The following is an 11,884-nucleotide window of genomic DNA, read 5'->3' as shown; positions in this document are numbered from 1 at the left end:
ACGAAATTGCCCATTTTTCAAACTTCAACAATTTTCACATTTTTCAACCGATTAAAATAATTCCACCTTATTCCACTCTTTCTGGACATTCAAACTATTATTTTTTCAAGTTAAAAAAAATTCCAGGAATTCCCAGAATTCCCATTTTTTCAAACCCTTTTTTTCTGGCGACTACTCCTTTCACATTTTTCAACCCCCTTCAACGATTCCACCGTCAAATTATTCCTCTTAATCAGGACAAAAAACAAAATTGTCTTTGGAACTGGAAAAATTTCCGTTTTTTTGTAGAAATTCCAGGAATTCCTTAATACCATTTCTCAATTAAAAATGTTACTACTTCAACATTTCTCGACCGATTTGAAAAATTCCAACACCAACCATTTCAGGGTTTTTTTACCATTTTCAAATTCCCGCTTTTCCCGAAATTCCCATATTTTTGGAAAATTCCTATTGAAATCAATGGGACATTCTTCAAAGTTCCACAACTCCCCCATTTTTCATCTTAGACTTAGACTTAGACAAACTTTATTGATCCACAAGGGAAATTGTTCGACACAGTAGCTCAATTTCAAAGGATAGAAAGGGTAAAGATGGAAAGGATAATGCAGGTATTAAGTACAGTAAAAATGTACCATAGTAGCAATATAAAATATAACATATATGTAATATTTACATATCATATATACAGTATCTAATATATACTGATATATTATATTTTATTATATGCTATATAATATATACAATAAATAACAAAACAATTACCTCAAAATTCACAGTATCGACCCGATAATTATCATGCACCCCTAATGTAGATGTTAAATTGTTGATGATTCAACAATTCTAACTTCCTCAATCTTAATGAGAGCAAGACCGAGATAATCATCTTCGGCGATACATCTCCAGTCTCGTCTGTCAGTGCTCTTGGTCCTCTGGGTGTAAACATCCGGTCCTCCGTGAGAAATCTCGGTGTGATCTTTGATAGTGCCTTCAAATTCACCAAACAGGTCAGCTCAGTGGTTAGTACCAGCTTTTACCATCTCAGAACCCTAGCAAAGACCAAGGCCTATCTCTCCCAGAGCGACCTGGAGACTGCTATCCACGCCTTCATCACACACCGGCTAGACAACAATAACTCACTGTACGCTGGCATTGATCAGGCATCACTCCGCCGTTTGCAGCTTGTGCAAAACGCGGCTGCCCGTCTCCTCACCAGTACCAAAAAACGCGAGCACATCACCCCAGTGCTGGCCTCACTCCACTGGCTCCCTGTCCGTCACCGCATTGATTTTAAATTACTTTTAATTGTTTTTAAATCCCTAAATGGTCTGGCCCCACAATACTTGACCGAGCTGCTGCATCACCATACCTCGTCTAGAGCCTTGAGGTCAGCTGACCAAATGCTTTTGGCGGTCCCCAGATCCAGGCTAAAGACCAGAGGGGACAGAGCCTTTTCCGTTGCCGCCCCTAAGCTCTGGAACAGCCTTCCCCTCCACATTAGGTCAGCCCGGAGCCTGGGGGTCTTCAAAACCCTCCTTAAGACCTACCTCTTCTCGCTGGCCTTTGACCCGAGCTGAGTCCGCCCACTAGGCCACCATTTCTAGTCCCCCCCCCTCCCTACCCCTTCGCTTTAGTTGTATTTTTCAATTTGTAGCACTTTTATTATTATTATTATTATTATTTTTTTTTTCTGCAAATTTTTTAAACTTTTTATTCGACCCCTTTTACCGTATTGCATTTGCATTGTCTTGTTTAGCACACTCATTGTTTATGTTCTTTGTTTGTTTGTTTTTTTTGTTTTGCTTAGTTGTTGTTTTTTTTGTTGTTGGTTTTTTGTTTGTTTGTTTTTTGTTTGCTCCATGCTTTTTTAACCTGTAAAGCACTTTGGTGCAATCTAAACAGTTGTTGAAAATGTGCTATATAAATAAAGTTGACTTGACTTGACTTGACTTGACATTCAAGCCTCTCTAAAATTGTAAGTACATTTTCAGTGATGCAATAAAAAAACATACCATTTTTTGCTATAATTTGTCTTTGTTTTTAATGACCTGGGTTCCACTGGAGGAAAGGACATCAAGCATGTTACCTGGAACATCCAGACACACATTTGTTGTGATAGCGTGGCCAAGAAAATCTCTTGGAAGGGAGAAAATGGAAATATGGCGTTCAGACAAATGGCATTGAGAACAAGCTTTGCTTGCACATGAGTACATCATCAGTCATAAAAGATGGCACCAGAAAGTTGAGTTTCTGAAAAAAAAAAAAAGAAAAAGTTATGTATTCTTCGAAGCAAACTTTTTGAAACTTACTAAAAATGTTCAATTTGTCATGGCGGGAACTGGGTATTGTTTAGGGCGGGGGTCCTACTAATTTCGGCGGTTCTCGAACCCACCATAGTGTCGACTGTGACGCAACAGTTTTTCTACATGTAAAATCTTTCACTTCTTCTTTGTCTTATTTTGTCCACCAAATGTTTTATACTGTGCGCAAATGCACATAGGTGCGCTTTGTTGATGTTTCTGACTTGTCTGGCGTATTAATCAGGCATATTTGGGCAGTGCATGACTGCAAGCTAATCAATGCTAACATGCTATTTAGGCTAGCTGTATGTACATATCGCATCATTATGCCTCATTTGTAGGTATATTTGAGCTCATTTAATATCCTTCTTTTTTTCCCTCTTTGTATATCATTTATATTTGCATGTCTCATGACACATTATCTGTATGTGATATAGGCTGGATTTCAGATAGTTGTTTGTGTGCCACGTTGTTCCAGACCACAGCAAACATTACCTAGCTTGCCAAAGATTGTAATAAATCTATTAAAAGAAGACAGCCTACCGTTTCTTTTAACTTGGACACACACATCTATACCTTTGGCCATTAAAAGCCAGTAATTTCCAGGATTTATTTCACCTTCTGAGTAGTCTCTGATTTACTAATGGTTTCTAATGTTGTAAAAATGTGTAGAATAAATATTACATTAAAAAAAACGAAGATTTGCTTCAGCCTAAGACACATAGTCATTTTGATAGTAGGCTATTATAGCTAATATAGACACTTACGTCATGTGTTGCCTTCATTATAAAACTTATATAAGGCTTTTAAATTTTTGCGGCTCCAGACAGATTTGTTTTTTGTATTTTTGGTCCAATATGGCTCTTTCGACGTTTTGGGTTGCCGACCCCTGGTTTAGGGACTTGAACCAGATGCAGAATTGTCTGTAATTGCCCTGTATTGCACTGAATGTTGCATTATGTCATAGTTAAGGTTTATGGTATTACAGTTACAGTATAGACACTACTGAGTTTGTTTTTCTTTATTTTCCTGTATTTAATTTTTTTCAGCAATAATTCCCCACCCTCTGTCTGTGAAACACATAAACCAGGCCTATTTAACTGGAGCAACCGGCCCACCAAAGCTTTTAATTTGGCCTGCCGAACATCACCCAAATAGGCTTGATGAAACTATTCGAACTAGGGTTGCCCATGCACGCAGTACTTCAGCCACCCCGCGGGGGGCAATAGCAAGGCATATGTTAAAGTTAAAGTTAAAGTACCAATGATTGTCACACACACACTAGGTGTGGTGAAATTTGTCCTCTGCATTTGACCCATCACCTTGATCACTCCCTGGGAGGTAATGTCACAATGAAGCAGCTGTGGGTGAGTAGAAGATGATGGCACTATCGACCCTGAAAAAAATCTAAGTAAATCACGAAAATCTGACTTTTGAAAAAAGACTGAACAAAGCATGAATGTATTGAAATTGCTGACTTCCTGCTGTCTTTTATATTTGTGGTTGTGTTGTTTTTTTTGTCTGAGATTGTAAGACTGTAAGATATTGTACATGGTAATTGGGATTTGTTGTATATTGTATATATTATATAAAAATATAATAATATATCAGTATACATTATATACTAATATGTAAATATTACATATATATTTTATATTGCTACTATGGTACATTTTTAGTCTACTGAATACCTGCATTACCCTTTCCATCCTTTAAAACTGAGCTACTGCGTGGAACAATTTCCCTTGTGGATCAATAAAGTTTGTCTAAGTCTAAGTCTAACTCTGGTGATCGAAGCTCATTTAATACATGTAGCGCTGAATTTGACCAGTAGAGGGCGATCATGCTACACCTTAGGTTTAATTGTGTTGAGCCACATGTGCAATGTTTGCTGTGGATGTTTAATTTCTCTATGCGTAAACATCTGTAGTTTATTGTGTGAACGTATTAATACTAAAACCTTATATTTCATTCATGCGAAATACACAATGGGCGTTATACTTTTGTAATGTTTATTTTATGTTTATATTTTCAGTCTTACAAACCTAAATAAAAGGAAGAAAAAAAACTGATGAAGGAAAAGACTTCAAAAGATGGAACACCAATCGTCAACAAAACTTCTGGAGCTTCTGTTTCTTCATGCTGTCGACTGTCTGTCGAGCTGCACACGCTGGAAACGAGTAACGATGGTAGAATAATTAACTTATTAACAGTGCAGTGTGAAATTTGATGTGTTTACTTTGCAATTCAGCAAACGCAGTCTCAAAGGAATATAACCTGCGGAGGCACTCTCTGACAAAATATCCAAATTTCGATATCCGGCCCCTGAGCCCTTGAAACTGTGGCTCTCTGCATTATGTAGTTGAAAATCCCAGCCATAAGCAGCAGCAAGTTTTACACAATTATTTTGCTCTCTTTGAGAGATCATCTGCTTTAAGGTTTGGATTGCAATATTTGTGCACTGAAAAAGCTAATGTCGTCTAAATGTAAGGTTGCTTGTTTTACAATTTAAGAGTTCCATCAGAAAAAATAAATATCAGACATGTTAATCTATGGAGACTGAAAAACTGTTTTGTTTCTCCATGTCTAAAATGTGTTTTATTTGTTGGAAGTACTTTTGTTTTGTTTCGCATGATTTATTGTGTTTGGATTAATTTATTTGAATTAATATTAGTTTATTTCAAAGGGGACAATGCAATTTCATAAAACACATGACTACACATGGTTAAAAAAGCCAGAATTAGCCAGAAGGCTAGTTTTCATCTGTAGTCACCTGGCCATGATGTAAAAAAAGGCAGCGAAATTACAAGATAATATAATAAATAATGGTTTATTTTTGCTTTATAGTTCATAAACCAAGCTCGGGTGATCAGAATTGAGCTGAAGATATCATTTACACGACTTGAATTGTGATTGTTGATGTTTAAAATGGAATACTTACTATATGGAAGTCGTGTTGTACCAGTTGACAGTGCTACATTTTAGTGTTTTTATACAACATTGTTGGTGCAATGTAATGATGGACCCTGTTACCATTAATAAATAACACGTTTGTGGAGGGAGATGTTACCAGCGCTGCCTGCAGGAGCAAAGGTCACCGCCTCTGTCCATGGTGCTGAGGACAGAGCACCGTCAGACGGGGGCGTGGCAGTGCTGACGGTGAGACACAGCTGGCAGGTGATTCGATTATACAGGTGGTACGTGTTAATCCAATCATCTGTTGTCTTTAACAATGAGCGGCCGGGAGCAGGAAGAGAGAGAGGATACGGACGTGACTGAAAGGTCACGTTCTGCGGAAGAAAGACTTTGCTAAAAACCTATGTGCATTAAAACTTTGTTAAAAACGTCACGCTTGGCTCCTGTGAAGTGTCTGTCAGTAGGACCGCTAGGAAGCGACTTCCACAACGTTAATGAGAAGTATTGGCATTACTACTTATAATAGTAATAATTTGTATTATTAAAATAATAATATTTCTACAATTTACTGTTTAGACACAATAAAGTATGATATCATTTAATACTAAAAACAGTTTTGGTACAAATCTGCGGCGTTGGGCAAGCTACTTGGAAAATGTAGTAAGCTACTAGTTTTTCGGAATACAGACTAAACAAATAAAAACAAAGGTTGTCGGCATTGTTTTCCTTGAGTGCATGTACTTGTCCAAATATGGCCAATCAGATTATTGTTGAGTTCCTGGAGTTGTCTTCATCACTAGTGGAAACACCTTCTTCACTTGCAGCGTTTGAAACATTTGCAGGAGAAAAATCCCTCTGTGAACTTGACTGGCCAGCACAGAGTCTTGACCTGAACCCGATAAAACACCTTTGGGATGAATTAGAACGGAGACTGAGAGCCAGGCCTTCTCGACCAACATCAGTGTGTGATCTCACCAATGCTCTTTTGGAAGAATGGTTGAAAATTTCTATAAACACACTCCGCAACCTTGTGGACAGCCTTCCCAGAAGGGTTGAAGCTGTAATAGCTGCAAAAGGTGGACCGACATCATATTGAACCCTATGGGTTAGGAATGGGATGGCACTTCAAGTTCATATGAGAGTTAAGGCAGGTGGCCAAAGACTTTTGGCAATATAGTGTAGTTCATTGGTTTAATACAATCTTGGAGGATGGTAAAAAGTACAAAAGGAATTTAGGTTGTTTTAAATAAGCCCAATTTATGTAGGTGCCTTAATTTGTCTGTATATTTTCAATATGTACTGTTTGTGTCTTCTATTGCTGAACAAAAAAAAAAAAGAATAGTATCTATCTATCTAACTAGGGCTGCCCCATACTTATATCACGTGCAGTGAGTATGGGCCCCACGTTCAGTAGGGGTCCCCATGTTGCATGAATAGATGCACGTAAAACGGCAATCAATGATTGATAGGGCGCTTTAGATGACATGTTACAGCAAAATTAACCAAGCCCCTCTCTGCTCCACCACCGCAATAGCAAATGTCCATCCACATCGTTACTGTCGTCTGTGGCACACAGCATGAATGCAAGCGTTTTGACATGCAGACAAACTATAACACATTTATTATTAAAAAAAAATATTTATTTATAGAACTATTTCTTTCCCATTATATAATTTTAATCCAAAACATGCACCCAATTCAATTTAAGTTTGATTGAAATAGTATAAAAATAGTTCACAACAATTAAAAAAAAGGGAAACAATTGTTGTATCACAGGGGTGGGGGGTTCCAGATAAAATTCTGCTTAGACCCACAATTTAGCCAAGGATCGGCCCTATTGCACAAAAATATATTACTAAAATGACACCAATTTAATGGAGTCAAAGCACCGGACGTTAAAAAGAAAATCAAAGCACATTAAGAGTGAGAGCAATTATTGCCAGTTTGCTTGTATATGCTGCCATCTAGTGGGCATTATGAGAGCATACACTTAATTGACATTCATTTGTTACACTTGTACCACTGCAGTGCGGTCAGGTAAGGTATCGTTATTAAAAACTAAAAAAGCAAATATCCAGTACAAAATTAATATTAAAGGTCCTCTAATCTGTGTTATTTATTTTCTGTGAAATTAAAAAAAAATATATATATATATATGTTTTTTTTTTTTTTGTTTTTTCATAAAGAAATACAATCATGTGTGCTTACGGACTGTATCCCTGCAGACTGTATTGATCTATGTTGATATATAATGTATAAATTGTGTTTTTATGTTGATTTAATAAAACATTTTAAAAAAGTTTTTTTTTTTTTTTTTTAATTTCTTGTGCGGCCCGGTACCAATCGGTCTGCGGACCGGTACCGGGCCGCGGCCCGGTGGTTGGGGACCACTGATATAGAAGACCGTATATATATATATATATATATATATATATATATATATATTTTTTTTTTTTTTTTTTTTTTTTTAATAATGTCCTGCCCTCGAAGACTGTATATATAATGCATGAGATGATTCAATTGAGTGCAATTCAACAGCTCTGTCTGGAAAACAAACTCCTCCGATGGTGACTGTCAACATGTGAGTTTCCTAATTACCGAGCAGAGGCAGGGGTGTCGATCAGGTCAGCGAAAGTTTAGGTTCATTGAATGTTTTAATTGAAATTCAAAAATAAAAACAATTGGTTAATTTTTATTTTGAAAAAAAAATAAAAATAAAAACTTCTTTGTCAGTGTCGAAGAGCAATAACACAATTAAAAAACGGTTACATTTCCATTGTATATTTCATATAAAAAAATGAAAATTACTTACAGCAGAAAATTATTATTTTTTTACCAAAAACAGATGATTTTTCATATCACCACACCGCAACAGTAAGTTTGAAAATGAATAAACAATTTAATGTTAATATAAAATGAGTGTGTTATTTGTTTTCTTTACTTTGTACCACTGTCTAATTTTATTTTCATAGAGTAGACAAAATTGTGTGACATTTTTAATTATTAGGGTCGATATATAACCGTGTGTGTGTTCCAATTACATTGTGAAAGGTGGAATGTGGCTTGTCCTAGCCATAACATGATTCTCATGATAATACAACTGAATTTGCTTTCTTTTCTGTAATAGTTTTACGATAAAGTAAACATTTAATTGGTTTATTTCCTGGAACTGTATGTGGTGCATTGAGTTATTACTAAAAAAGCAAGAATGGTATAGTTGTAAAGCATGTTTAATAGCTACTCCATATATGGAGTGTGTTAAGAGTAAGAGTGTGACAATACATTTATCCTACCAAATATGTCTCTGTGTACCAACCATGTCTCGGTGTAAGAACGCTTCATTCATTTATTCATTTTGTGTGCCGCTGGAAGCCTTATGTCACTGCCGTTTTAATGACATCACTTCCTGTGGAGTACAGGACATAGCCATTTTGGAGAGGCGGAGCCCCCTACGTCATATCCTGTGTATGTAGTCCATTTATCTGTCACCACTTGTCAGTGCTTCAGCGTGTTTCTTTTCTCGCCATTCACCAATTGTTGTCTATTTTGCTTACTCAATATGGGTTACAAACAGCCAACAAACCAGCCCGGAAAGAAAGAGGGATTGGCTGTGGACTTAGACTTAAAGAGAGTGAACCCACATGCACTTCCTCTATATATCTGACATTACATGGCCAAAGATAAGACCTTCTGGTGGAAAGTTCTGTGGTCAGATGAAACAAAAATGTTCCTGTTTGGCCACAATACCCAGCAATATGTTTGGAGGAGAAAAGGTGTGGCCTTTAATCCCAGGAACACCATGGCTACCGTCAAGCATGGTGGTGGTAGTATTATGCTCTGGGCCTGATTTGCTGCCAATGGGACTGGTGCTTTACAGAGAGTAAATGGGACGATGAAAAAGGAGGATTACCTCCAAATTTTTCAGGACAACCCAAAATCATCAGCCCGGATGTTGGGTCTTGGGCGCAGTTGGGTGTTCCGACAGGACAATGACCCCAAACACACGTCAAAAGTGGTAAGGAATGGCTAAATCAGGCTAGAATTAAGGTTTTAGAATGGCCTTCCCAAAGTCCTGACTTAAACGTGAGGACAATGCTGAAGAAACAAGTCCATGTCAGAAAAACAACACATTTAGCTGAACTGCACCAATTTTGTCAGGAGGAGTGGTCAAAAATTCAACCAGAAGCTTGTGGATGGCTACCAAAAGCGCCTTATTGCAGTGAAACTTGACAAGGGACATGTAACCAAATATTAACATTGCTGTATGTATACTTTTGACCCAGCAGATTTGGTCACATTTACAGTAGACCCATAATAAATTCATAAAAGAACCAAACTTCATGAATGTTTTTTGTGACGTAAGTATGTGCTCCAATCACTAATCACAAAAAAATTAAGAGTTGTAGAAATTATTGGAAACTCAAGACAGCCATGACATTATGTTCTTTACAAGTGTATGTAAACTTTTGACCACGACTGTATATATATATATATATATATATATATATATATATATATATATATATATATATATATATATATATATATATATATATATATATATATACAGTACAGGCCAAAAGTTTGGACACACCTGCTCATTCAATGCGTTTTCTTCATTTTCATGACTATTTACATTGTAGATTGTCACTGAAGGCATCAAAACTATGAATGAACACATGTGGGATGATGTACTTAACAAAAAAAATTGGCAAAAAAGTGAAATAACTGAAAACATGTTTTATATTCTAGTTTCTTCAAAATAGCCACCCTTTGCTCTGATTACTGCTTTGCACACTCTTGGCAATCTCTTGATGACCATCAAGAGGTAGTCACCTGAAATGGTTTTCACTTTAGAGGTGTCATAGTTTTGATGCATTCAGTGACAATCTACAATGTAAATAGTCATGAAAATAAAGAAAACGCATTGAAATGAGAAGGTGTGTCCAAACTTTTGGCCTTTACTGTACATAATTGTGTCTTCAAAGTGTGCATTCTTTTACAAAAATATGGACTTTTGTCTAGGCTAACTCTGCCTCACTATATGAACGTTTTGATTTACCAACCATGTTCAAGAATTAATAAAGTTCGTAAATCGAGGTGCCACTGTATCGTGTTCACAAGAACATTATTTTTAAAGGCCTACTGAAACCCACTACTACCGACCACACAGTCTGATAGTTTATATATCAATGATGAAATCTTAACATTGCAACACATGCCAATACGGCCGGGTTAACTTATAAAGTGCAATTTTAAATTTCCCGCTAAACTTCCAGTTGAAAACGTCTATGTATGATGACTTATGCGCGTGACGTCAATTGTTGAAACGGAAGTATTGGGACCCCATTGAATCCAATACAAAAAGCTGTTTTCATCTCAAAATTCCACAGTATTCTGGACATCTGTGTTGGTGAATCTTTTGCAATTTGTTTAATGAACAATGAAGACTGCAAAGAAGAAAGTTGTAGGTGGGATCGGTGTATTAGCGGCGGACTACAGCAACACAACCAGGAGGACTTTGAGATGGATAGCAGACGCGCTAGTCGCCGACCTCACCTTGACTCCCTCCGTCTCCGGGCCGCCAACCGCATCTATGATCGTCGCTCTGTCGATCGCTGGAACGCAGGTGAGCACGGGTGTTGATGAGCAGATGAGGGCTGGCATAGGTGGATAGCTAATGTTTTTAACATAGCTCTGTGAGGTCCCGTAGCTAAGTTAGCTTCAATGGCGTCGTTAGCAACAGCATTGTTAAGCTTCGCCAGGCTGGAAAGCATTAACCGTGTATTTACATGTCCATGGTTTAATAGTATTGTTGATTTTCTGTCTATCCTTCCAGTCAGGGGTTTATTTCTTTTGTTTCTATCTGCATTTAAGCCAAATGCTATCACGTTAGCTCCATAGCTAAAGAGCTTCGCCGATGTATTGTCGTGGAGATAAAAGTCACTGTGAATGTCAATTTTGCGTTCTCGACTCTCATTTTCAAGAGGATATAGTGTCCGAGGTGGTTTAAAATACAAATACGTGATCCACAATAGAAAAAGGAGAAAGTGTGGAATCCAATGAGCCCTTGTACCTAAGTTATGGTCAGAGCGAAAAAAGATACGTCCTGCACTGCACTCTAGTCCTTCACACTCACGTCCCTCATCCACGAATCTTTCATCCTTGCTCAAATTAATGGGGTAATCGTCGCTGTCTCGGTCCGAATCGCTCTCGCCGCATTGTAAACAATGGGGAAATGTGAGGAGCCTTTCAACCTGTGACATCACGCTACTTCCGGTACAGGCAAGGCTTTTTATATCAGCGACCAAAAGTTGTGAATTTTATCGTCGATGTTCTCTACTAAATCCTTTCAGCAAAAATATGGCAATATCGCAAAATTATCAAGTATGACACATAGAATAGATCTGCTATCCCCGTTTAAATAAAAAAATAATAATTTCAGTAGGCCTTTAAAACTTGTTTCCACAAAACAAGACTAACAATAGAGTCATTATCACTGCGAGCTGATTGAAGCAACGTCAACATGATGCGGGCAAACTGTACTTAATCATCTGTGATGTCAGCCAGATGGTGAGGCTTGTTGGTCATGTTGAGTTTGTTCGTCTTGGATTGTCTCTCTGTCGTCCTGGACTTTGTCATTGGAATACCTCTGAGTTCTAAAAATACAG

General features: G+C 37.4%; 1 protein-coding gene across 4 annotated transcripts in view; it reads right to left on the bottom strand.

The window, feature by feature from the left end:
• Positions 1–2,067: 2,067 nt before the first annotated feature.
• The window catches only part of cfap65 (cilia and flagella associated protein 65), a 48,400-nt gene continuing 38,583 nt past the window's right edge, over positions 2,068–11,884 (bottom strand). For 3 of the 4 annotated variants that reach the window (XM_062067639.1, XM_062067638.1, XM_062067641.1), the window contains one exon: positions 9,891–11,872. In XM_062067639.1, the coding sequence (XP_061923623.1) occupies positions 11,776–11,872 (97 nt within the window). In that variant the 3' untranslated portion in view covers positions 9,891–11,775. Of the gene's footprint in view, positions 2,248–9,890; positions 11,873–11,884 lie in introns of those variants that run through there. The other variant, XM_062067640.1, reaches the window with a different exon arrangement.

This window comes from Entelurus aequoreus, linkage group LG13 (genome assembly GCF_033978785.1).
Source record: "Entelurus aequoreus isolate RoL-2023_Sb linkage group LG13, RoL_Eaeq_v1.1, whole genome shotgun sequence".
Taxonomy (NCBI): Eukaryota; Metazoa; Chordata; class Actinopteri; order Syngnathiformes; family Syngnathidae; genus Entelurus; species Entelurus aequoreus.
This window is presented reverse-complemented; position numbering and strand designations above follow the sequence as displayed.